This window comes from Castor canadensis, chromosome 8 (genome assembly GCF_047511655.1).
Source record: "Castor canadensis chromosome 8, mCasCan1.hap1v2, whole genome shotgun sequence".
In the NCBI taxonomy this organism is placed as follows: Eukaryota; Metazoa; Chordata; class Mammalia; order Rodentia; family Castoridae; genus Castor; species Castor canadensis.
The window spans coordinates 138,633,673-138,660,157 of record NC_133393.1 but is presented as its reverse complement, the minus strand read 5'-3'; the positions used below and the strand labels follow the sequence as shown (position 1 = coordinate 138,660,157).

At 41.1% G+C, this 26,485-nt stretch overlaps 1 protein-coding gene across 7 annotated transcripts in view; it reads right to left on the bottom strand.

The window, feature by feature from the left end:
• Positions 1-26,485, bottom strand: part of Dram1 (DNA damage regulated autophagy modulator 1) — an 84,187-nt gene that overhangs the window by 15,317 nt on the left and 42,385 nt on the right. For 3 of the 7 annotated variants that reach the window (XR_012450959.1, XR_012450960.1, XR_012450961.1), the window contains exons 6-8: positions 22,702-22,794; positions 21,539-21,746; positions 9,946-10,005 (exon numbers count right to left, since the gene is read on the bottom strand). The exons of 1 other annotated variant lie outside the window; for it this stretch is intronic. Coding sequence is in view for 1 of the 6 variants with exons in the window: in XM_020159821.2 (XP_020015410.1) it covers positions 21,702-21,746; positions 22,702-22,794 (138 nt within the window). In the remaining 5 variants the exon portion in view is untranslated. Of the gene's footprint in view, positions 1-9,945; positions 10,006-19,611; positions 21,747-22,701; positions 22,795-26,485 lie in introns of those variants that run through there. 3 more of the 7 variants (XR_012450962.1, XR_012450963.1, XM_020159821.2) reach the window with 2 other exon arrangements.

Below are 26,485 nucleotides of genomic sequence, written 5' to 3'. Positions count from 1 at the left end.
CTAGAGGTACATCTTCAACTTTCTGTTCCAACATGGAAAATGCCACAGTTATGGACATTTCACCAGTCAAAGATGTCACATGGCCCGGCCTAAGTCCAGTGAGGTGGAAACACAAAACCTCCCCACAGGAGGCATAGCAAATCATGTGACCACGGGTGGGGATGAATAATACTCATAGGAAGGGACAGGGAGCAATTGGAAAAAATATATATAATGTACCGAGATGATAAAAACTCATTATAAGACACGACACTGAGGACTCACGCCTGTAATCCTAGCTATTCAGGAGGCAGAGATCAATAGGATCATGGTTCAAAGCCAACCACAGGGAAATAGTTCACAAGACCCTATCTCGAAAATAACCAACACAAAAAAGTGCTGGTGGAGTGGCTCAAGTGGTAGAACACCTACCTAGGAAGCATGAGGCCCTGAGTTCAAATCCCAGAACTGCCAAAACTACAGAAAGAAGAAAACAAAAATTACCTGAAATCCACGTTCCTTTCAGTATATGTGTTAAGTGCTTGTTTTGGCAAATTTAGGATTATAAAACAGATATATATTGGAATCACATATAAATGTCATGATGAATCCCCTCTGTATAATTTTTATACACTAATAAATAAATAAATAAATACATGTACATACCTACATTATAGGCTACCTATTTATATACAATTATATATTGAATTCTTTCCCACATAAGTCATAATTTTTAAAAATATCATTTTAGCGCCTGCATACTTTCTGTATTTGTTCAGATAAATTAGGTTCTATAACAATAACAAAAAATTGTCAACTTGGTTGCATGACTTCACACAATGATCTACACATCCCATCCAGAATGGATGGAACCTCTGCTCATCTTGACTCTTCCAGAAAAGAGACAGATGGAGCAGCTGCCTTCTCAGGTGTGATTGTTTTAGTGACCACAATAGTTTACAGATTCTTTAATGAAGAGATTGACTCTGTTTCTCCATCCCTTGACACTGAACTGGGTCATGTGACTTACTTTGGCTAATGGGACATTAGCAAATGTAACATAGGCAGAGGCTTGACATATGTTTGTGCATCATCACTCTTCTCTCTTAAGGCTTTTAGAACAGCAAGATTGGCCTAGAGGATGAGAGACTACATGGACAGAGAGGCAGAGCTGTCTCAGATACATAAGGCCATCCTCAAGCACCCTGCTCCAGCTGAGCCAGCCCAGACCACAAGAACCATGCTGGCAATCCAGAGACTTTCAGAGTGTTTGAGTGTTGGGGGTTATTATGCAGTAAGAACTGACTTATAAGCATGTTTATCTCTGATATACTCTGTGAGGGAGCCGTGATGTTTTGAAGAGCCCTAGTGACTACCTCAATGTTAAATCTTATGGATGTACTATCATTCACTTAATAATTTTCACATTATTAGAATCACATTGTCACCAAATGTGTGACATTGCATTTGTTACAACTATAAATAACACTCCTATAAACATCTGTGTACATTTTTATCCAAGTTTCTCATTATTACATCGTAATGGAAACTTGCAGTATAACAATAGACTGGTGGAAGAATTACCAAATCAAAATTTAAGCCTCTTAGTACTCACCCAATTAAGTGTTAAAAAGATTGCATCAATATCACACACACACACACACACACACTCATGCTTGTACCCATTCATTATATGTAGACATATAGATATATATTATGTATTACACATAATCTATATGATAAAAATGTGCAAACCTGACCAAGTCACTACATCCTCACTCATAAACATTGAGTGTAAGCCTTTAAAAACATCTTTGCTAATCCACCGGGAAATGTTTTTCATTAAATTTTAATTTCTTTGCAAATTGAAGTTGGTAACAGTTCAGAATTCTTACACAATACTCAGAGTGTATATGATGAATATTACTTTATTTTTCTATATTCGATGTAATCCAACTTGAGTGTCCCATAGGACAAAATTGGCAGGAAGCTCAATACCCAGTTTCCTTTCCCTCCCTCAGATGGTGGGAAACCTGGAGCCCAGCATGGGTGGTGTGAAGGTGGGGGACCCATCTAGACAAGAGAAAACTATACACAGGGGAAACTTCACTTGTTTCTCAGAGCCTTGAGGCAGTGTCTGGTTCTGACACTTAGGTATACCTTACTAAAGTCTATCGACTTCAGGGACACTGGTCCCCTTCCTGCTCAAATCTTTAGCCTTCTGTTACTTGCCTGATATCACCTGTCAGCACCATAGGAAGATGAGAAGCAGATCTCTAGCTCCCTGCACTTGGCATGGTTGTAACTTGGGGAAGTTTAAGTGTGGCATGGGGGACATGAGGAGGGGAGGGGAAGAGACTGAGGGAGCTGGAGGTTAAGTATATTCCAGAATGCTTCTTCCTTTGGGCTGGAAGTGTGGCTCAAGTGGTAGAGTGCCTGCCTAGCAAACGTAAGGCCCTGAGTTTTAACCCCAGTACTGCCAAAATAAAGGCTTCTCCCAAAGACATGAGCAGACAGTTTTAACTATTAGAAGTGTGATATAAATACTAAGGGTCTAAGATAAGATATGGAAATATTGAACATGAGTAATCATATTTCTTTTGTAATAAAAAAAAGGGTGGGGCTGAGATTAGCTCAGCAGTAGAGTGCTTGCCTAACATTGCAAGGCCCTGGGTTCAACCCCCAGCACTGGAAAAATATCAAATTTTTTTTTCCAGCACAACATTCTTATTGGGATAAAATATAACTAAGTCAGACTATGAACACACTTTGTGAACATCCTACCAAGGCCCTCTGCATTCCCACCTCCCACTTCCATGACATTTTCATACACTGCTCTTTGAAAAAGCTTTGCTTCTATCTATTGTTAGAGGTCCAGCTGAGTTTTCATCCTTGGGATGGTGGGCAAAGTCAAAAAATGAATAAGTCACAGTTGCTTATCCCCAAGGAGCATATAGACTTGTCTTCAATTCTCTTCTCAGGACAAGGAGCTGAGTAAAACACCAAGTCCTTGTGAAACCCGCTGACTGGCTATTACTGTCCTACCTGCCCAGTGTCACAGCAGCCAAGAGGTGCAGGGGCCAGCTTGTCTGTATCACAGATGAGGGAAGAACTTGTGAGAAATGACATGAAGGCTGCTGATGCCAAACTTATGGTGAAGCACCTTGTACCAGTGCACTCTGCAGGTGCTGTTGTCTACAACAGAGAAAGGAAATGGAAATTCTCCCAGAGCTGGGGCAGTGGAAGTTAAAATGGGCAGAGAAATGGGGCCCCTGAGGAAGCAGATCAGGTAAGGACTCTGCCCTTGGGCTTTGAATTTGTCACTGGACCAGAGAGGGGATTTTAGAGCTGTCTTACTCTTCCAAGACTACTTGGAGTCCTTTTGTTATATAGATATCCAACTAGAAAGTTTCATGTCTCCTTAAGGTTCAACTTCAGCTGTGAAGAAACAGGGCCTCTTTTGAGGGAACAGAAGAGCTCAGAAGCCTGTGGTCTTGGCAGGGCCCTGTATAAATGGCCAACTGAATTGCTCTGCAGCCTGAGGGAAGATGAAACCTCACAGGCGGGAGAGAATTCCACCATCAGGAACGTCTGCTCCCAGAGCCCACTGATGGCCTTCAACCCACTAACAAAAACAGATGTGTGCTCAAGAGGAAAGTAAACATTCAAGGTCAATATATATTCCTCTCCACCACGCTAGCTTGGCATTTCAATATGAGCAAATCATCTATGAAGCAGAGTGGAACTTTTCTATAACATTGGTGTCCAGTGACAGGACTCACATCTGTGGGTTAGGTTAACTGTCATCCAGTGGATCTTTCACTGCTTCCCAGGGAATGATCTGAGCTATGGTAAATCTACTGGCAATCCCTGTGTCAGAATCAAGAGAGTATAATTATCAAGTTTCTAACACTTGTGATGTGTGGTGACCTGGGGCAAGTCATTCAACCTCGATTTCTGTATCTGCAAAAGGGAGTTGCTGATTTTCAAGAAAAAATCTAACATGGAAATGTCCATGTGCTGATTTTTATATCATAGTAAAACAGGCCCTTTGGAGAGAGGACATGGGTTTTTCTGCTGAACAGACAAACACTCTGAGGCTGCTAACATGATGGTGCTATGTCCTTATATTGCCACCATCCCATAATGTTCTGTGGTCACCCATTGCCATCTGCACAAATTCATCTATTGCAAAATTCATTAAGGGATCATTCACACAGTAGTCCTTGGACACTTTTACCAAAATAAAGGTGTTAATTGTACCTGTCCCCCGCCTTATGAGTGCTAAGCCAAGCACTCATGTAATAAGTAATACTCAATAAGCATGTAAATGTGAGCCTTTTTAGTATTATACCATGACACTACAGGAAGTAGAGTCCAAGAAGTTTGGCTATCTAAGAGTTGTCTTCATTCTTTTATCAAATATATATATTGAACACCTACAGTGTTCCAAGTACAGAACTACAGCGGTGACGACGACAAACATATGTGAAAGTCATTATGGAGTTCATGATCTCATGATTCATCTGCCACTGTAGGTGTGCCCCTCTCATGTTACCCGTGCCCCTCTCATGTTACCCGTCACCCTGAACTTAGTGTTTGAACATGAGAATCACCTGGCACCCCTGTGAAAAGATAGATTCTAAGACTTCATCTTATCCTACTAAATATCACAGAGTATTCTGGGTCCCATTTTCCTCATTAGAAAAACAAACCAGAGCAACCTTTTGTCACTGTCTTATTGTTTCCAGGGAAATAGTGTATGGAGAAGAGTTTAGGAAAACATGAAGTAACCCTCCAGTGGTTGGCATCCTGGCTCCTCCCAGGGTTCAGAGAAGCCAGCCAAAAGCCACTTAGAGCCTGTGGTCTGTCATGGGGTCCGCCCACCCACCTCCTCTTTCTTCACTCTGTAGAGACATGTATCCGAATCCACATTTTCCATTTTAACCTGGTCCCCAACTGGCACCTGTTTAAAGTCCATCACCAAGGTGAACAACTAAATTGTATTTCAGGAGTGCCAGTGACAAGGCTTCAGAGTGCTAGCCAGTGGTTGTGACTGATGGGTTTCAGGGCATAGCCCTGCCTTCTCTTGGTACCTGATGAGCCCAAAGATTAGCAAAATGTAAGATCTTGATAAGCCGTTATCACCCAGGCCCTGCTCTTTTATTCAGCCTCTTGTTACCTCTCCCCTCTTTTTTCATTGTTTTTTTAGACAGGCTCTCTCTTTAGCCTAGGTTAGCCTTAAACTTGCAATCCTCCTGCCTCAGCTTCCTGGGTGTTCTGATGACAATGTACCACCACACCTGGCCTTTTTCACTTGTCCTTAAATGCAAATCATTGGACTGTTTTGCAGTGTGTTTCTTTACCATAGTGTATATGTACATGTTTGCAAAGGACGAGATTTTTCTAATAGGAAAGAATCATAGAAAATGCCTAAATCCCCATGTAAGAAATTTTGTTTTCTCATGCCTGACAGAGCTCAAGTGGGAATATTATTTGTTTACATAGAATGTCAGGTCTATAATCTGCTTTGAAAAAAAGAGGATCTGACCAGGGCTTGGCTCAGGAGTGGGAGTGGAAGACAAGCCTTGAGCCATCTTGATTGCAACCTAGATCATGGGGCCTGATTCTGAGTGATATTCAGGCTCACCCTGAAAGGGGCTTACAGAACAGTTAAGCATCTGGGGTGAGGCCAAGCTTGAAAACAGCGCATGTGTTTTGAATTGGCAATTCTTTTAACAGAAGCAGTTTGGAACCAGAACCAGGAGGCTGCTGCTGCTGGGAGTGTTGCAGCCATTTTCCATGTGTCCCTGAGGGCAGGGCCAGTGGCTTCCAGTGCAGCAGAGAGGACTTAAGTTAGATGCTAGGAAGAACTTGCTCTCTCCAATAGCTCTGAAAGACAGTCACAAAAGCAGTTATAGAATGTTGCCATCAAATGAGAATTTAAAGGAAGAATGAGAGAAACAAAAATCTTACATAGATTGAGCTTCCTCCAATAGGAAACAGGAAGTGAGGACAAAAAGTAGATGTCATGGTTTTCAGCAGTGATTTCTTCATCAACATAGTCCTGAGTTCTAATCCTAGCTTACTAGTTCACAGACTTTGGCTAATTTCCTATCTACTTTGGTCTTTAGTTTCCATCTCTACAAAAAAGGAAATCACAGTATTTCTTCCACTTAGAGTGACCATAAAGTTGAAGTAAAATATATCCAATTATATGGGAAGTGTTCAACAAATATTCATTTTATCTTTTTCCTACTCAGTGACTCTATGATTCAACACTTCCTGGAATTCTAAAGCACTAGAAACTTTCCAAGAGTTTAAACTGCTTCGTTTGAAGCTTCCAAGCCCTTCCTAGCGTTACTTAAGAGAGGTGAGTGGTAGAGACTGATTAGGAAGCAGACAGAAAAACCGGGCTTTGTTTATTGGTCCAATAAATCCCTCATCCTCCTCATACTTCATTTTCTCCAGGGTTATCATTGGGACAAGAATGGCATCGTCAAAAACAATATGCTCCGCGTGGTGGTAGCATCCTCATGGGGTATGGCCATTGCTTGTGTCCTTGCTACCAACAGAGATGAGCACCTGAAATGTCCTAGGGCACTGGAACTAGGTCTATCCCGGGACAATGGAGAGGTACTGCTTTGGGAACAAGTGGCTAAAAGTTCAGCCACTGATACCTGCTGCCTTACTTGGAGACCCTGGTCCCCTTGTATATGCAATGAAAGGATAAATTTAGATGAATGCTGAAGATTGTCCAGGTTCAAAGTTTCTCTGAACCAGCCATGCACAGAATTTCTATAGACAGAAAGAGATGTCTCCAGCCTCTCTTGGTGTCTGTCCTTCTTGGGCTGTCCTTCTGAACCTTGTTTACATTTTCTATTGAGAAAAAGATTTTACAAGTGTGTATTAAATCTTCTTTCCTAAGTGGGGGCTCTATGTAGGGGCAGTACTGGTGACAGAACCAAGTTATGACAAGCCTCTTGTTATGACAAGGGGGAATATAGAGAGGAATAAAATAAAATAAAATAAAAAGGTTATTTTGAAATCCTTTTAAACTTTTCTGACAAGTCTCAACCTGACAATATCACCTCGGAACAAGTTATCCTATAAGTCCCTTGTGTTTGACTTGGGTAGGGAAGGCAGCCTGCCTTATTCTACTTCACATGACAAAGATGTGAAATTTAGTACATCCAATCTGTCCCCAGACCTCTGCTAGCCTGCCACATCATCGAAGAGTCAAGGTCCAAAGAAAAATTTGAAGTTAAAAAGAATTTAGATACTTAAGAAGTTTGTCCTTTTCCTCATTTGTATATTTTTTTCCCCTTCAACTCATAGGCTCAACAAGAACTTCCAACTGTCACATGTAACTTTCCCAAAATAAGCACCAGTCATTGGCAAACAGTTGAAAAGATTTTTTGGTTTTTTTGAGACAGGGTCTCACTATATAGCCCAGGCTAGATTCAAACTTGAAATTCTCCTGCCTCAGCCTCCCAGGTGCTAGGATTGTAGGCATGTACCACAATGCCTGGGAAAAGTAGCTTTGTTCGTGATTTTTCTGTCTCTAAAGAAAAAGAGCAAAAGATGTTTTCTGATTCTATCTTTTTTTTTGTTCTCCAAAGGAGATAGAAGTCCAAAAAGCAAAGCAGTTTGTGCTCAGTAGCTTTCCATTCAGCTGGAAAAGGAATTTGCTCAAGTTCCTCTGGTTGGCTACAACTTGGGTTTTCCCTTTCTTCCAAGTTGGTGGAGGAGTGTCCAATACTGCAGTCCCATAGCGCCCCCAACTGTCCACTTCAGGAAGCTAACCGTGCCCTAGAAACTGATGAATTTGGATATCTGAAAACCCTTTCAACTTTTCTGACAAATCTCAAAAATTCAAAATTGTGATTTCACCTTCGATTCTCTGTTGGCCAATTTAGAGTCAAATTACATTATTCTTTCCTAGACTTATAGAATGTGAGGAAGGGTCCTTAGAAAATAGTTAGCCAATTTTTTTTTAAACCACGTGTGGGATTAGTTAATGGCCATTGTCATGTGAAACCAGAGAGGATTAAGAGATGCTGGATTAAATAAGCATTAAGTAAACATTAAATACAGAGGTTCTTTCCTGCTGGCCTTCTCAGAGGATTTAATAAGCCCTGTGACTTTCCCAAGGGGAATTGCAGTTTCCCAATCACACTTGACAACAGAACCACTTTTTATATAAATTTCTTATAGGGCCAATACTCCAAGAAACATACTCAGGAAGTGCTAATTGAGTTCAAATGAATCATTATGCAAATTTGGAAACTGAGGCCCAGTTGGTGCCAGTGAGTTGGTGATAGGAGAGACACTGCAAGGGTTCCTGGCAGGCGACTTCCTCACTTAGGATGCACCCCCCTCCACCTCTTAGAGTTGACCTTTAGTACTTCCATGTTTATAAAGCTTGTTTATCTGTGGAATTGGGAACGGCCTTCAGCCAAAGACACTGGGAAAGCCAAGTAGACCCCTTTCAACGATGTTCCAACTCTTTGTGGAGATTTTGTTTCTGGTATTTTCTCTTCTGAAAAAAACTTCATTATGGTATAAAAAGTCTCTGTTCAACAAATTCTGATTAACTCTTCTGGAAGAAAAAACCTCATTGTTTTATAAAACATCTCTGTTCAACAAATACTGATTAAGCACAAATTATAAACAGAGGAGGACAAGATAACGCACCGTATTTGACAAGAGCAAAGGTTTGAAGGCTCGAGTTCTGGTTCTGCTACATTCCGGACAAGTTACTTAACATCTTTAAGACTCAGGCTCCTCATCTATAAAATGGGGATAATACCTCCTTCGCAGGACTGTGTGGAAGATTTAATTAGACAATGTGCGTAAAATGGTTGGCACATGAAGGTATTCAGTAAATATTGCCCAGCCATTGTTAATGTTTTGATCACTGAGGGTTTGATCCCTACTCTCCAGGACTTAATAGGCCCGCTGGAGGAGATAGCAGATAATCTTTGAAACTTTAAATGACAATAGAAGTGAACAGAAGAGAGATAGCAACTAAGTTTCATGTCACTTGCCAACTCCACTCAGCTTTCAGTAGCTACCAACCTTGTAATCCTCTTACCTCAGGTTACTGCCCATCCCCAGTACTGAGATTAGAGGTGTGAAGCACTTTGCTTGGCTCCATTTAAATTCTTATGTTAAGAATACCAAGCCAGGTGTGGTGGCCAATGCCTATAATAGCAAGACCCTGTTTCAAAAAAGGAAGAGGAGGAGGACAAAATTCCAAGCAAGGATTGCCAACTACAGAGAGGAAGAGCACCAATATCTATTAGCCATATGTGTCACAGGAATATGGAGTGTAGATAGGTGGTTATAGGGCATGTGTTTGCCATTCTTAGCATGAATTATGAAATAGTTATATAGAACAGTTGGTTTGGATGGAGGAGGTAGGCTAGGTGGATCTGGAGGATAAGTAGGATATGAGGGAGAGCTATCCAACTCCAGGGATTTTGCGAGTAAATGTGCCAAGGATAAAATCAATGTGGCCTATTTGGGTGGCAATAAGTAAACCAGCCTGTGTGGAGAATTTGATGCTTAAGATTAAGTTCTATAAATATGGTAACCAGAGATCTGAGCTGGTCACCCAACATCAAATATGCTGTCCCATTGTTCCCATAAGCTCTCACACATGCACTGGGCCACGTGTCTGAATATGAAGGTCAGAAAATGTGGACACCATTCAGTCTCCAGAATCATGTTCTCCACCAGGGAGCTAGTCACAGGCCCTTTGCCATAGCCCTTGCACGTGAAGACAATCCTGTGGTGTTAAGTCCATGGTGTTGTTCAGAGTCCATCACCCTTTGTGCACTTTAGAAAATACTTGTGAATGTTTCCAATAACGCACAGAGAGCATTGCAGCCCAAGCGTCTGAGCTTCCCAACAAATGCACATGCAGAAAAAGTCATTGAAAATGAAAAATAGTCAACCTACCAGAAACTGTAGCATCCAGGCACACTGTGTCTCTCTTCTATATCCAGTACTACACTAGCTCTGGAAGGGATATCAAAGAGGTCCTTATTAAAACCACAAATAAGGGTGGTAAGTTTTGAAAATTTCCTGTTTGCAAAACTTCATAACTTGGCATAATGAGATTTTATTCATCCATTCTTTTTTATTGAGTGTCTTCCATGCAGCAGGCACTTCCCTGTTAGTTAGGACTTGCGTGGTTACAAGGGACAGAGACCTACTCAAATCCATTTAAGCAAAAGGGGAGGGAGACTATAAGGGATGATGTGATGACAGTAAAAACCAAAGACAGGAATGAGCCTAGGGCTTGAGAACAACTGGAACCAGGGATATGAACACCATCAGAATTGTCCCCTTCTTGTCTCTGTGGCTCCACTCACCTTTTTTAGCTTCATTCTTTGCACTAGCTAGAGATCAGTTTTCTCCAAGTGGTGAAAAACATGGGAGCCAACAGTTCTTAAATTTACTAGTACGATGGGATAACTTTTAAAGACAAAAAAAAAAAAAAAAATCCCAGGAAAGGATTCACTACAGCAATTTAAGTCAGGTCAACTCTACAGTCATGAAACAATAAGGCTGTTCCTGTAGGAGCCACAAAGATGGGGTCCAGGGAGGAGAAACTTCTGGAAGAAAGGGGTTGAGATGCTTGTTACATTCTTCCCTTATGTTTTTCATATGAATTCAACTTAACTACCAACCAACAATTTCATCCATTTAATAAGTACCTACTCATTTACTGAATGTCTGGTATATGCCAGGGATTACATTAGATTTTAGGGATGCAAAGAGGAGTATGGATCTTTTTTTAAATTACCTCTTAGAGGGCTGAGCATTCAGAGATACAAAGAAGTAGAAAGTATACCTGATTTAGAAATGTACCATGTAAGTGGAGAATGAAAACGATACACTTAGAAAAGGAACAAACGGCAAACTGTGTACTATGTGTGATGAAGAAAGAAGGCTCCAGGTAAATGAGGTCAGCAAGGAGCAGTTAGAAGAAGCATTTTAGGGTGATATTTGTGCAGGCTCTTTGCAGGGTGGGGAAGTTTTATTTATGACTACATGTGGTTAAAGTGCAGTATTTTCACAACATCACACCAAGTGGGGTCCTTTGCATCTGGAGGCGTTCTGGAATGCAGCCTTCAGCCAGTGGCCTGTTCCTTGTTCAGAGAAAGGACTACCACCCACAGCTCTTCTGATAGCCTTGTTTTTAATTGCCATGGCCTGTTGGATCAAAGCCTCTGAGTTTGATGCAAGTTCAAAATAATTCCCTTCAAAGATTAACTCATCTTTCTGGGCTTGGGGAGCTACACAAGCAACATCTGGTATGCTCTGCAGAGGGATTTTTCACCCAAGGAGTTTCAGATTTCAACATGTGAGCCATCCTGCTGAATAACATGGATGGGAAACAGCACTCGGAGAACTTATCTTGTAATGAGAGCTCTGTTGAACACCCCACGGTCATGTTTTGCACACGACTATAATAAATGGCGCAAAGTGTAACAGGTTCCTTATCACTTTGTTTCTTGCCAGACTGACTGAATTCCAGCTGTCAGGGTTGAAATCCCTTGTGGGTTTCCTCTGGGATCAGTCCATAGCCATCCTCAAATTGTGAATAACACCCTGTCTGTGCATGCTCACATTTTAATGTAGCCTCTGGGAATCTATTGGTCTGTTCCTATTGTCTTATTCCATTCATCACCTTCATGTCTTGTCCAGGCCTCCTGGAAAGTTCTTGGGACCACAGCTTTGCCTCTTGGTAAACCCTGGCTTTATTGCTCCATGCTGTTTTTGGTATTCCCAGTTTGGCCTTCTGTATCCCATGGCCCAAACCCAACAATCCCTGGAGTTCTCTGTGAGGTCAAGATTGTACCATGTTCTTGCTGGGCACTTATGCCTTATTCCTATAATCCTATCTATTCAGGGGGCAGAGATCAGGAGGATTATAGTTCAAAGCCAGCCTAGACCTATCTTGAAAATAACCAACACAAAAAAGGGCTCAAATGGTAGAACACCTGCCTAACAAGCATGAAATCCTGATTTCAAACCCCAGTACCACCAAAAAACCAAAAAATATATCATGTTTTTAAAGGAGAAACTTTATAAAGCAATAGTTGAGCGTTACAGCAGGGAAATATGTAGGGTCACCATTATCACCACCCTTGACTTATCAGTAGAATGAAGCTCAGAGTTTGAGTAAATTGCCTGAGTAAAGATATAAACTCACGTCTATCTCCTACCTAAGAGTGCTCTTTCTAAAGGATGAATATAGGAACCCAAGGAGATGGTCATGACCAAGAATGGTTCTTACTTCCAGGTGGAGGAAAGAGAAGGAAAAAGAAATGAGGAAAACCCAAAGAGTAATGGCTCTGAATTCAAAGATTAGAATTTTGAGAAGTGATAAACTGTATCTAAAGCATATTGATTTGAGAATATTGAATCCATTAGCATAAAGAAGACTACTAGCAAATGTTTTCAAGAAAATCTTCAATAGTGGATCTGGAAGAGGTTACTGGGAAATGGGTAGGACATTACAGACCACAAAAAAAGGAAAGGATGACGAGAATGATGGTGGAATAAAGCAGGAGCGCTGTTTCATATCTACTAAACTAGAAACTCCAGGATTGGAGCCCAGAACTTGTATTCTACCAAGCCCACCAAGTGGTTGTGATGCACACTCAAGTTTGTGAACCACTCCACTGCTCTAGAGCAGGATTTCTCAGCTGCAGCTGCCCAATGAAATCGCCTTGAGTAATTGTACTTCCACGTCATCAACTGAGATTCTGATTTAATTGCTCTGTGCACTGGGGTTTTACAAGCTCTCCTGGAGAGTCTAATGTGCATCCAGGGTTGAAAACCCCAGTTATAGGAGGAGAAGACAGTTAAGGGTGTGGAGTCAAAGAAGAGTTTATAACATAGTGAGCTCTGGCCATGCAAGGCATTGTGCTGAAGCTGGGCTTTTCAACTTTCCTGGGTATATTGATCACCCAACAAGCTCCCAGGTGCATTAGCAGCACTGCTCCAATGACTCCTCAAGACAAGTCTTTGAGGAAGGTACCATCATCAATCAATTCATAGATGAGAACACTGAGGCTCCGAGGGGTTACCTGTCTTGCCTAGGGTGTCACAGCAAGGCAGTGAGAGAACTGGAACTTGAAAATCAGGTCTTCTTTGACTCCAAAGTACTTAATTTTTTTAGAAAAAATTAGGGTAAAATTTATACAACAAAAGTTACCACTTCAACCATTTTAAATGTATGATTCAGTAGCGTTCAAAATGTGCTGCCATCATTACTATCCAATTCAAGAACTTTTTCATCATATGAAGCAGAAGCTCTTACCCATCAGATAATAACTGTCTCCCTCTGCCCCCAGCTCTGATAACCTCTATTCTGCTTTTCATTTCTGTGATTCAAAGTATTTGTTCATCACTCTGTTTCAGATGAGCTGTAGAAGAGATGGAGATGCAGAGTTTGATCTAGCTTTTTCTTTGATTTAATGCTATCTCTGGGGTTCCCCAAATATAAAACTTGTAACCCCACCCCCCAAAAATATTCTCTTTTGACTCTGTGCCCCAGCATTTGCCAGTCCCTTCCTCCATGAACTGCACCTGTTCCCACTTCACCTTCATTTTGCAAACTCTTCCTCCTGTAAGTCACCTGCCTGGCATGACCATCCCTGGGGATCTGAATCAAGTGCTTCAACTAGTGTTGTATCATAGACCAGGGCTTCAAAACCAAACATCCGCTCCAATCACCTATGCATGCTGTGAAAATGCAGACGCAGATTTCGTGAGTCTGGTTTAGAACCCCACAATTTCTATCATGCTCCTAGGTGATGCTTCTAGGGCTGGTCCCCAGATCCCACCTTGAGTACTAAAGTCATAGCATGCAGTGCTTCACCAGGACAAAAGTTTACTGCAGTGTGTCCTCCCTGCTTTTCTACTCCACCTCAAGAGTGTCATTGTGTTCTCAGCCCCTAGAACTGACCTGGCCCACAGCACCACTCAATAAATGAACAAATGAGTTCACAAAGGAGCCAGATTTGGGAAGAACCTCATGAGCCATAGTAAGGAATTTGAAATTTATCATAAAGTATGGGCAACCACTGAAGGATTTTAGGTAAGAATGTGATAACATCAAATGTCAGATGCAGTGTACAAGATAGGTAGGAAAGAATCAGGACTGAAGTAAATGACACATTAGCAAGCTATGATAATAGTCTATGCAAATAATTATAAGGCAGTGATGGCTGGAATGGAGAGGAGGAAGAGGATTCAAGAGCATATGCAAGTGGCAGAGTGCTTGTCTAGCAAGCAGGAGGTCCTAGGGTTCAATCCCCAAAACTGCAAAAACAGAACAAAACAAACTTATACATGGGTGGACCATACATCCCCATTTGCTATGGACCATTTACCCTGGGTATGACTATTTAAAGTGTCTTTTCATTCCCTAAAATGCCCTGGATTACATCATAATTATCTGTTCACTCTGTACACAGGAGATCAAGTTAATAGACCACGGGGGAGAGGGGCCCAGAATGAGAACTCTGGGATGTTCTCAGGTTTCTGCCCCTGACGACCCACTGTATGGTAACACCGCTGACCCAGCTATGCAATCCAGGAGACAAAGAAGCCAGAGAAATTTCTGGTTTTTACAATAAAAATATTAAAGGTAAAGTCATTACAAAGAATTAATTGCATTGCGCAGAAGTTGTACAAGAAATTGTAGGAGGCACACAAATGGTCAATGTTTGGGACGCTGATGGACAGCATCACCAAATAAGAGCATCCTTCCAAAGGCTCAGAATTCAATTTACTGTATTAGGAAACCTGACTTATTTGCTATTCAAGCTAACTGCAAATGGGGTGTCAGAGGCTCATTATTTCTGGCCTTTGTTCCTCACTCCCCATTTTCTTCCCTTCATGTCATTGCTGTGACTGCTCCAAACAAACAGTGACTTCTGAGTATCTTCAGGATGGATCACAGTTGCCCATGGTCCTTTAGACAGTCAATATGGTGATGTGCCACATCTAGGCCTGGTTATTTGAGTCGACAGTTCTGAGCCAAAGCCCAGGGGACAGCAAAATATTCTACCTCATTTCTAAGCCTGGTGACCCAAGATTCTTACTAATCCTATTGATACTTGCCAACACATCAGCCTCCCCCACCCCTGCAACATGTCAACAACTAGGTAATTACTTAATAAACCTCAGGAGACATACCTTTGCTTCTTCTCTTGGCCAGAGACCTGGGATTTTCCCAGTTTCAATTTCAAGGTGGCTCTTATTTAAGAGTTCCAAATGCAGTCAAGCAGAAGAATAAATTCACCCATTAGAGCCTTTGAGGGAACTTGAAAACAAAACTACGGCTTTTTAAGTATTAAGAGGAAATGAAAGACTGACCCAGCTCAGTATTCATTTTAATACACGTGTTAAAGGTTATGTTAGCAGCTGTCAAATTGCTGGCCAACTCTAAATGCATCACTCTTCGCCTTAAATCAGATGTCTTGGGTGGTACCCGGGACTTGCTACTCTGGACTGACCCTGACAGAAGGATTGTTAATGAAGGTGAAATATGTCTTCTAGGCTTTCCTGTTATTGGTTCTAATAGTAGCCTGATGAGAGGCAAAATAAAATAGCTGAAACCCAGGACCTTGAGTGCTGCTGCCACTTCAGGTTCAGGGAAGACTGTATATTGCATGTTGTAGGATGGATGTGAAACCTGGACATATGACAAAAGTGAATGTTGAGCAAAAGACTTGAACAGACATTTTTCCAAAAAAAGATATACAAATGGCCAATAAGCACCAGGAAAAAAATAGTCAACACCTTGAGTCATTAGAAAAATGTAAGTCAAAACTACAATGAGATAACACCTCACACCCATTAGGCTACTATCACAAAAGCCACCAAAAAAGAAAATAACAAATGTTAGTGAGCACTGAGGAAATTGAAAACTTGAACATGACTAGTGAGAATGGAAAAGGTACAGTCATTATAGAAAACAGTATGGAGGCACCTGAAAAATTACCATATGATAGAGCAATTCCATTTCTGAGTATGTAGCCAAAAGAACTATTTGTACACCCGTGTTCATAGCAGCATTGCACATGATCGCTGAAATATGGAAGCAACCAAAGTGTCCACTGACAAGATGAATGACTAAGCAAATATGGTATATATGTACAATGAGCTAATTATTTAACAATAGAGGAAACCTGTCATGTATTACGACATGGATGAACCTTTAGGACATGTGCTGAGCAAAATACGCCAGTTACAAAAAGACAATTATTTTATGATTCCACTTATATAAGGTGCTTAGGCAAAATCATAGACAGGAAGCAGAATGGTGGTTTCCAGGGGCTTTAGGGAAATGGGAAAGAATGGAAAATGATTATTTAATCGATACAGAGTTTCAGCTTTCCAACAAGAAGAGAGTTATGGTGATGGATAATTAGCAATGATTATACAACATTATAAATATTAAATATCAGTGAACTTTACACTTAAAATGGCTAATGTGATAAATTTAATGTTACATGTATTTTTGTTTGAGACAGGGTCTCACTATGCAGCCCAGGTTGGCCCCAAACTCTCGATTCCCTGGCTTCAGCTTCCCAAGTGCTAGGGTTACAGGTGTGCATCATCACTCCCAACTTAATGTTGTGTGTATTTTACTACAATAAAATACAAGTTAAGCCATTTTTGGTGGTGCATATCTGTAACTCCAGTACTTTAGGGCTGAAGCTGGAGGATTAAGAGTTTGAGATCAGCCTGGGCTACATAGTAAGACCATGCCTTAAAAAAAAAAAAAGTTAAAACTATATTTTTAAAGTGCATGCTGAGGATTTCTTTTGGGCTGGCAGCCTGGTGGCAGCCTAGTCTCTCTCCTGGTCCCTCCATGACTGCTCCCTTAGGAATTTCAGAGCAGATACTTCTTTGTGAACAGAAAACAGCTCCCAGTCCATCTTACTACATCACCCAGAAGCAAAGATGCTAGGAGTTGAGGTCCTAAGATATCACCATTCAATAGCCTCCAAAGCCCAAATAATCCTGAAAGTCCCCAACCCCAGCCCCATTGTCCAGAGACTCCTTGACCACTCAGAGGCTATGGGTGTAGGAGAACTGATCTAAAAACTCCTACCAAAGAACATAACTGCCATTCAAATCTTCTACTACCGAATCCCCAAGTCTTAAATGCCCAGAATTCAACCAGGACCTGGCCTTTCACAACGGCAATGAGACAGTTCACCCAGTTTTCCAAACTCAGCTGCACAGTGAGATCCTCTGTAGATCAAAAAATCTGTTAAATGTGGCTGTGTGTGAGTTGAGGAGTGAATTGAGTAAATGTGGGTAGAGGAAAGCAAAATGGCTTTTCACAGAATACCACTTGATGTTGCTTCGATTTTTGAATCATGAATATATTATTCATTTTTAAAATTAAATTAAAAATTTTTTTAATTAAAAATTAAATTAAAAAATTAGATAAGAACAAACGTTGAGAGAGGAAGAGCTGTAAGTGGGGAAAGCAGAATCACACTTATCTGAAAAGCATCCCCCCCTCTTGTGACTCTAGATAATAGCAATTGACTATATTTTCATATTGAGAGAACCCTTGAGTATTGATATCAGTTAGGACTTTTGTAGATATAAACATCAGAAATGCAACTTGAGTTTATTGAAGTTCAAGAGAGACTCTATCCACTCACAGAACTGAAAACTCCAAAGGTGGAAATGGCTTTGGGGCTGGTAGCACCAAGCATTGTTTGCCTACAGGGGCTGCTTAAAGTCACCAGCTTTCCAGGCACCTTACAGCACCCTAGCTTCTACCACCAAGCAGATTGATGGTATCTCCTTCACCATTTTTCAAGCATCGACTTTAGAGGTCATTGCCATCCCAGTAAGAATAAGTTTCGGGTCCTGCTGCCTTTCTTTTTTTTTTTTTTTTTTATTATTCATATGTGCCTGCCTTTCATTTTAGGAAATGAATCCGCTGAAGGTGACCAACGAGAGCCAGAAGCTTCTCTTCCAGGGCTGGTGTTGTGGTCGCTGTCTTGTGCAACAGACACGATGCAGATGCATGACATTCTGGACTTGGGAATGTGGGGCATTCAGACCCAGACCAAGAGTATGTGTGTGGGGAGACGGCTGGCTCAGTGGCGTGCCAGAATCAGGGAGTGGGAGAGAATGGGAGACCACTTATCTCCCTCCCACTCTCCTTTCCTCATTCCAGGCCCAAACACCAGACCAGTATGTCTCCAATTGAGTAAAAAATGGGAACAGGGGACAATGCCACATGTAAGAGATGTTAGGAAACCCAAACACAGCACAACAGTGATGTACTTAATTTGGTTTATGAAATGTAATTTGCAATTTCTGTGGAATCCTCTGTTAGTGTTATAAAAAAGAAAGAAAGAAAGAAAAAAAAAAGGCCCAGTTGATTAGGAATCAGGAAAACAGGGTCCCAGACTGGAATCTGCTGCCATCTGGCTCTGGTTGTAGAACTACTTGTAGGTCACTGAACCTTTCCTTACATTAGTTTCCTCATCTGAAAAATGTAATCATTAACAGCCTGTTCAACCTCCAAAGTTAAATAAGAACATAAGAGCCCTGAAAAATGGTAACATAGCTTAGAAGTTAACAAAAGGCATCTGTATTACCTAAATGGCTTACATTTCTTTTTTTTTTTTTTTTAATCTGAAAAGTTTGTTGACCAGTAAATTTGGTTTACTCTGAAAAAAGTTAGGTTAACTTTATGGGGGAGGAAGGAGGCTTTCATTCCATGGTGGAATCTTGCTGCTTTTTATCTGTCCAAGGTCTATTTTCTACAACCTTTCTCCTGAGAAACAACTTCTACCCACTATCAACCCAATGGTTTGGGTGGTGTTGACCTCTCCCGCTTCAGAGGTGGACATGTGACTCAGACTGATTGATCAGAGACAATGAGTTTCAATTCTAAATTTTTGCTGGAAGTAGAGAAGTATTCTCTCCTCACTGGATAGGTTGTAAGCCTGGAGGGGTCTAGAAACTCTGACATTCTTGACATCATTCCCACAGGGAAAACCCTAATGAGAAGGATGTCAACAGAAAGGAGCTGAGGGCAACATGTCCTGGTGACATGTTTTTGTTCAACTATCCCTAATGCTAGCTTCACTCCTGGGTTTCTCAGTTACCTGAGTCAATACAGGCCCTTTTCTCCTTTAACAAAGTTGGATTTCTCAAGTCTTCAACTCTAAGAGTCTTAACTGACATAAAATTCTCAGTTTGAAAATCTCTACAAACGCCAGGCATGGTGGTATAGACCTGTGATCTCAGCTATTCAGGAGCTGGAGGTAGGAGGATCACAGTTGAACCCAATCTGAGATATAAACTAAAGCAAAAGGACTGAGACATGAGTCAAGCAGTAGAGTGCTTGCCTTGCAAGCACAAAACCGAGTTCAATCCCCAGTACGGAAGAAGAAAACAAAAAAGATGAATCTATCATGCCCACATGCAAATAACATAAATTAAAAAAAACAAAGTTGAAGCCATACCTTTGTAAAGTCCAAGAGGATCTAAACTCATCTTCCAGATAAATACACTTCCTAGTAGTGCCCAGGTAACATATTGTAATATAACAGACACAAATTACTAAATAAATATTTCATTTTATTTTACTCTTTCACCAATAGGTCCAAGGAAATGTAAATTCACAGAAATGAAAAATAATACCAAAATGCAGATATTACAAGTTGCATGGAACCAGTAGAATGTGATCGTCTGGAGTGATTTTTGGCCTTCTCGGTTTGCCAAGACTGGTATACCGTGTGATCTAGCCCATGTAACAATTTCTGTGGAAACTGTCTGAAGAGAGTTGTCATAGAATCATGAAGTCCAAACAACTGAACTGCTTCCATTATACAAAGCAAAACAGTCAACATTACTGGGTGGCACAGACTATTTGTTTACATTAAAATAACCAGTAAATAAGAGTAAACAAACCCCATTATGCAGCACCTCAAACATTCTTAGTTGTTCCTTCATTTGTTCATTTATTCATGCAGTGAGTAGTTATTAAGCACCTGTCGTGTACCAAGAGGCACTGTGTTAAATGCTGGCGTTACTAAAATAAAGGCACATAATCTGTGTCCAGTGAGCTTTCAATCTCATTGTGTGGAGAGATGTAAAATGAAGAATGTCTCTGTGGCCTGAGAAGTGATGATAACAAAAGTCTGCTCAAAGTGAGGGACAACCATGGATTCATTCTACCATGGATTCCATGGAAAAGGTGAGTGGGGTCCTCTTCCTCTTCATAATCATTGTCTTTCAGTTTCAGTGTTACAACGGGGGTCCACAGTACTGTGACAAGTTGTAGTAGACCTACATATGGTTTTGAGCTTTACTTAGGGGAGATGAAGGATGTCATGGCAGAGGTAGAGGACTGCTGTGTGCCTCATCTTTCACTCACTCTACAAAGAGTTACTAAGGAGACATTTCAAGCTTCCCACTGCTCGTGCCCTCCAAAGCTGTCCAAATGGGCTGCTTGGTCCTTGGTATGATGTGACCTCAAGAGCTGCTCCCACTTGGTCAGATCCAGGTTTGTATTCCAGGGGTATTGCAAAGAGAGTACCTTCTTGTCAATATTTCAGGGGCTACTTGTTCCCACAGAACAACTTGCTGTTCACTTGTCATTGGTGATTTGGGTGACAAGGTGGACTCTGTGGGTCCTGCTTTATACAAAGGGCCTGACTCCCATTTCCTGAAGTGTTGTGGAACATTCAGCCACAGGCATTACAAGGAGTTGCAAATAAGCAGCATCCCACACCTGAAGGTTTCAACTGCCCCCTTTCCTTTCTCCCTGTCTCTCTTGAGCCTGTGCTCTTTTGACATATTTGCTGGCATAAAATGAAATTGAGTTGTGAGTTTCAGCTCCTGGGTCACACTGTATATCAAGTTGTGCCCGTCACAATTAAGGATGATTTGATAATTTTCAATCTACCTCGCTGAACCCAACCCACTCAGAATTACATCCACTATGGCCCATCAATTAGCAGCAGGGTGAAAGCTGCAGCCCAATGGGCAGGGAGAAGAGAGGAAGAGAAATTTCAAAACCAAGGTCTTCCTTCCCATTCACTTAGAGTTAATTGTGCATGGCGAGTAGTGAAAAGGCCTCTCAATGACGCATTTTACTTTGTTCAGTTAAAAAACAGGGTATCTTAGTGTTCATTTATTATCTAAATCTTTAAGACTTAAGTATGTGACCACTACAAATTGAATTTTGTAAATTCTCTTATGATAAAAAAGTTATGCAGTTTATCCTCTAAAATTAAATTTTAAAATGAATATTCCCTGATTTTACTTATTAATAAATGTATTAAACTTAAATTCCTAACAGCGTATTTCCATAGATCATCCACACACAAGGACAAAATCTATACAAAAATAAGAGCTCTCCATATTCTGTAATGCCTTATCTTCTCCATTTTTGAATTTGTTAATATAAAAAGTGTGTTAGAAAAGTATAAAAACATTGCTACCGTGTGATAAATGCCCTACATTCTCTAAGAAAACATACCTTTGTAGATAGTACAACTACCAGGAATTCTTAATGAAATTCAAGTTCTGGATGTGCCACAGATGCATCCAGGTCAGGATGGCCTCAAAACCCTGTCCATCCTCTGTATCACTTCTAAAAACTGTCTGTGACATTCATTGAATGACATAGGATTCTCCTTTCTTCAAATATCACCATTGATTTCTGTTGATATCCTTAGGGTGACACTCTATCAAGGAAAAAGGTGAAGAGGAGGATGAACAAAATATCACCTGTATAACGATCATATATTTTATTTGATATTTTAATTTTATTCTAAAAAAAAAAACATTTTTAGAAAAGATTTCAAAGAGGTGAAGAAATTCCAGTGCTAACTGAAATTCCCAGCATCTTTGTCCTACCTCAGAGATGGCCTTATTATGGTTTGTTCTCTACTTGAATTGGCTCCTAAAGAATTTTCTTGGCTTTCTATATCATTTTAGCTAATCAGTCACTTGTTTTAAAATGTAAGATTTTCCTTGTGGCTAAATCTGCTAAGGTCCTGCCTTCCCTTGGAAACATTTTCCAACAATATACTTTCATTTTTTACAGACACATTTTCTACCTTTTGGAACTACAGAGAGCTACTTGAAAATAGCCAGGATACATGACTTTGAGCATCAAATGGCAGAGGGCATATGAAATCTTCATTGGTTGAGTGACCTGTTAAAGATGCTTCCCTTTGGGAACAAGTTAAAAAAGAAAGTTGCATAATGTATATGTATTTTCAAATACATCAAGACTAAAAAAAGACTACTGTAGAGACAGACATTGGGAGAATTATAGTTTGAGGCCTGCCCAGGCAAAAAGTTACTGAGATCCCATCTCAACCAACAGGCCAGGTATGGAATTGATGCCTGTCATCCCAGCTACTCAGGATTACACTCTGAGGCTGGCCCAAAGTGAAAAATGTGAGTCCCTATCCGAAAAATAACCAAAACAAAAAAGGCTGGGGACTCGGCTCAAGTGGTAGAGCATCTGCTTAGCAAGCATGAGGCCCTGAGTTCAAACCTCAATAGTGCAAAAAAAAAGAAAATAATAATAATAATGAAGTGTTCTTTCAAAATGCAAAAAATTTTCTGTAAATGTTTTACTAATCCTAATTATCAGTAATTTACATAGCATTTGAACTGATAAATACCTACCTGGAAATCTTGGATGAATGTTAGAAAGTAGAAAATAAAACCAAAGGCCACAGTCCACTCGCAGATCGCACTCACCACGTGATATACATAGTCCTGACAGCAATAGCAAAGAAATAGAAGTCAGCCTAAGAAAACTCACTTTAGAGGACGACCTAAAATAATAAGGCAGTGAAGCCACAGTGGAGGAAGCTGTTCAATGACCATAAACCAGACCCTTGAGGAAATAACAAAGCAAAGTCACGTCAGTGAACGTCAGAGATCTACCCTATGGTAATGGAATGCAGCTAGCCCAGAAGTTCTTTCTGGCTCTCACACACTCTGGTTTTAAGACTATGCCTACATAACTTCAAAAAAAAAAGGAAAAGTAAGAACCAGAAAATAACTGAGAATGTAAGCAAATTTGGATTCACCAGAAGAAAAGTCTTTCCATCTAAGACATGCTATGATCCCCGCCACTGGGAATCCCACAGTTGAAGGGAAGGCCATTCTTCATAAGCATTTAGTTGGCACTCCTACAGTTAATCCAAAGAATGAGCAGTGTGTGTGTGTGTGTGTGTGTGTGTGTGTGTGTGCATGTGTGTGTCTTGGCAAGGCTGGCTGACCACCCTCTAGGTTTTGTTTCCCTGATAACAGGAAAGGTTACTTCCCTGTTACTAAATTTTAGTTCAGCAAACAGTTTTACTGAACCTGGTAAGGTAAATATGGAAAGTAATGAGACATCCACATGGTATCTGTGCATCTTCTTAGAGGCAAGATGGTGAGAAAGGAAGCCAAGAACTAAAGAGGCTTTAGTCAGGGCTTCCAAACTCAGTTGCTTACAAAGGCCAGAAAATTAACAAAAATAAATGAAACTACTAAGGGCTGAGGATGTAGCTCTGATAGAGCCTAGCATATGCAAGGAAAGGAAGGGAAGGAGGAAGAAATTGATGGGTTTTTTTTTCTCCCCATCTCCCCAAAACTGATAGTTGTTAAGAGAGAGAGAAGATTGGGAGTTCATGCCTCAACTCATTTCATTTTCTTCCTTTAAAAAAAAATTATTTTATTATTTATTTATTTGTTTGTTTGCAGTGCTGGGGATTAAACCTAGGGCCTTGGGTGTGATCCCCAGCCCACTCAGTCCATTTTCACAAAATGGAAAGTAATATGCCACTGCTGCTTCAAAAGAATAAATTAAAAAAAAAAAACCCTACGTGTGGGCACAGTGGCTCAAACCTGGGATTGCAGCTACTCAGGATGTGATCAGAAGGATCACAGTTCAAGGTCAGCCCAAGCAAAAAGTTAGTGAGACCCATCTCAACCAATAAGCAGGTTGTGGTGGTGCACACCTGTCATCCCAGGTACACAGGAGGTGTAAATAGGAGGATGGCAGTCCAGGCAGGCCCAGGCAAAAATGTGAGACCCTATAAAGTAAAGTTAAAAGGGCTGGGGACTTGGCTTAAGTGGTAGAGCAGCTGCTTAGCAAATGCAAGGCCCTGAGTTCAAACTCCAGTATTGGCAGGGGGTGGGAGAGCATGCATGAGAGTGTGTGCATATGTATGTGTACTGATTTTTTTTAATGCTGGAAATTCATTTAAAAGCATTTTAAAATTCTGTCTAGGTCAAAAACGCACGTCTGCATTCTAACAGTTCACGTGCCAGATTAGACCTGTAGATTCAAATATTGGCTTCATGTTTTTTCTACTTCACTTTTTGCTCTGCTAGAGGCTACATGTGGGAGTAAACAAGGTGCTGGATTGCAGGTCAGTTCTAGGGCGACAGGTCTTTTCTTTGATCATGGAGGAACATGGACCTCTCCCAGACCTCTCTCTCAGGAATCCCCCCAGATGTTCACGTCCACGCATTGTTCTCATCCACGGTCACGCTGGGGAGAACTTGGCCAGCCTACATGAGCAGTAAACAGCAGCAGCAGGGTACACAGCCCATCCTATATTATCCTGGGACAGTGACAATGTCTTTACAATAATCAAGACCCAATTTGGGGAGATAAAATGTCTTCAGCATCATATTAAGAAAGTGCATTGAACAAGGAGTCCCAACTTCCCCTCCACACGTGTAAGTGCAGACCAAGTTCTCCCCTCCTTGCTGCTGGAGCTGAGACGATGACATTATAATTCTCACCCTCCCCACCAACTAAGTCAGTGCATATGGACATGTAGTGAAAGCTCTCACATTACTGGGAGGTTTGGGGTAGTGCCTAAAGGATCGTTCTATTCTACTATAATCAAGTAATTGATGTAAATGGTTTTCATTGCAGCCCCTGATACTGTAAACAGACAATGTCAGAGTGGCATAGCAATGTATGCAGTGAATAGAAAACCAGGTACTTCCTATATTTTTTTTTTTTGAAATGGAGTGTTATTATGTACCCTAGGTAGGCCCTGGAACCCCCAATCCTCCTGCCTCAGCCTCCGAAGTGGTTGCATCCCTGTCAGGTGTGCACTACCACACTCAGCTGCTGTTCATACTTTTAGATAGAAAATGAAAGTTAACAGATTTTTAACTGCCTGGGGATTTGCTCCACTGAGCCCTTCTGAACTGCTGATTTGTATTTGATTTGTGGTTGAAGGCTGCCACCCAGTGGCTGGAGAGTAAAGTACTCCTGGGCTGCTCTAGGGTGAGGTCTTGCTGTCAGTTCTCAGCAATGGTGAAGGAACCAAACCCCCTTCAGATGGGGCTACTTCCCCCATCACTTGGGGAGAACCTGCCTTTTGTCTAGGTCTAACCAGTTGGCTAGTTTGGCCCATTTTTATATTATATTTGAAAGAAGCATTTTTTGACCTTCTCTCTGAGTCTTTCTCTTCTTCACCATCTTCAGTCTCTCCTTTGTCTCAGCAGCTTCTATCAAGTGCCAGAATCTTCCATTTCAGAAAATCCTTGCTCTGACCCTCTGGCCCCTTTAGCTACCACTTTATTTCTTCTCTTCCTCTCACCTCCAGTCCAGAATAGGACTGAGTGGGCCATTCCTCTCACCATGTCCTTATCTTCTTGTAACCTGGCTTCTAACCAGAACAATTTACTGAAACTGCCTTTTCGAAAAACATCAGTGATTCCCTTATTACCCAAATTCAGGGACCCCATTTCCAAAGACTGTTCAGCTACATTTGCCATGGTTAACCATTTCCCTTTCCCTTGGAAACTGCCCTTCCCTTGGTTTCTGGGATAATACTTTCTTTCATTCCATTGTGAGAATCAATTGCTGTTGCTTCTGCATTTTAACAATATGTTGTTTGAACTTTGGTTCAGAATTTTCTTTTACTCTTTAAAGTATTCTATTTGGCAGCTGACAGCCAGCTGTTTGCTCCACTGAACTATAGGCTTCCTTATGGACCCCCCATACTGCAGCCACCCTTCCCTCCAGCAACTCTAGTCCAGTTTTGCCTGTGGCAGAGCCTTGGTCAATAAAGCCACTCTACTGCCCCACCCTGCCTCTTCTTGTTGGTACATGTCTCTTTACTTTACTTCTTTTTCTCCTGGAGATAATCTTCCACCTGCCTCTTGAAAACATTCCCACCCTGTTCTCTCATTCTTTTCACTCCTGCACATTCATTCTCCTGGAATGTGCAGGAGAACCACCTGCACCAGTATCTCATTGCATTGATGATCCCAGCTCCATGGGTTCTGATGTTTGGGCAGGAAATTACCAGTCCCTCTAACCTGTGCTCTTATGGCTCTCAATCCTAGTGGAGATCTAGCCACAAATTTCTACCTCAACACTACTTCTAGATGTCTCCCTGTAGCCTCCGACTCAATGATTTCCATACCAAACTCATTTACATCCGTTCAC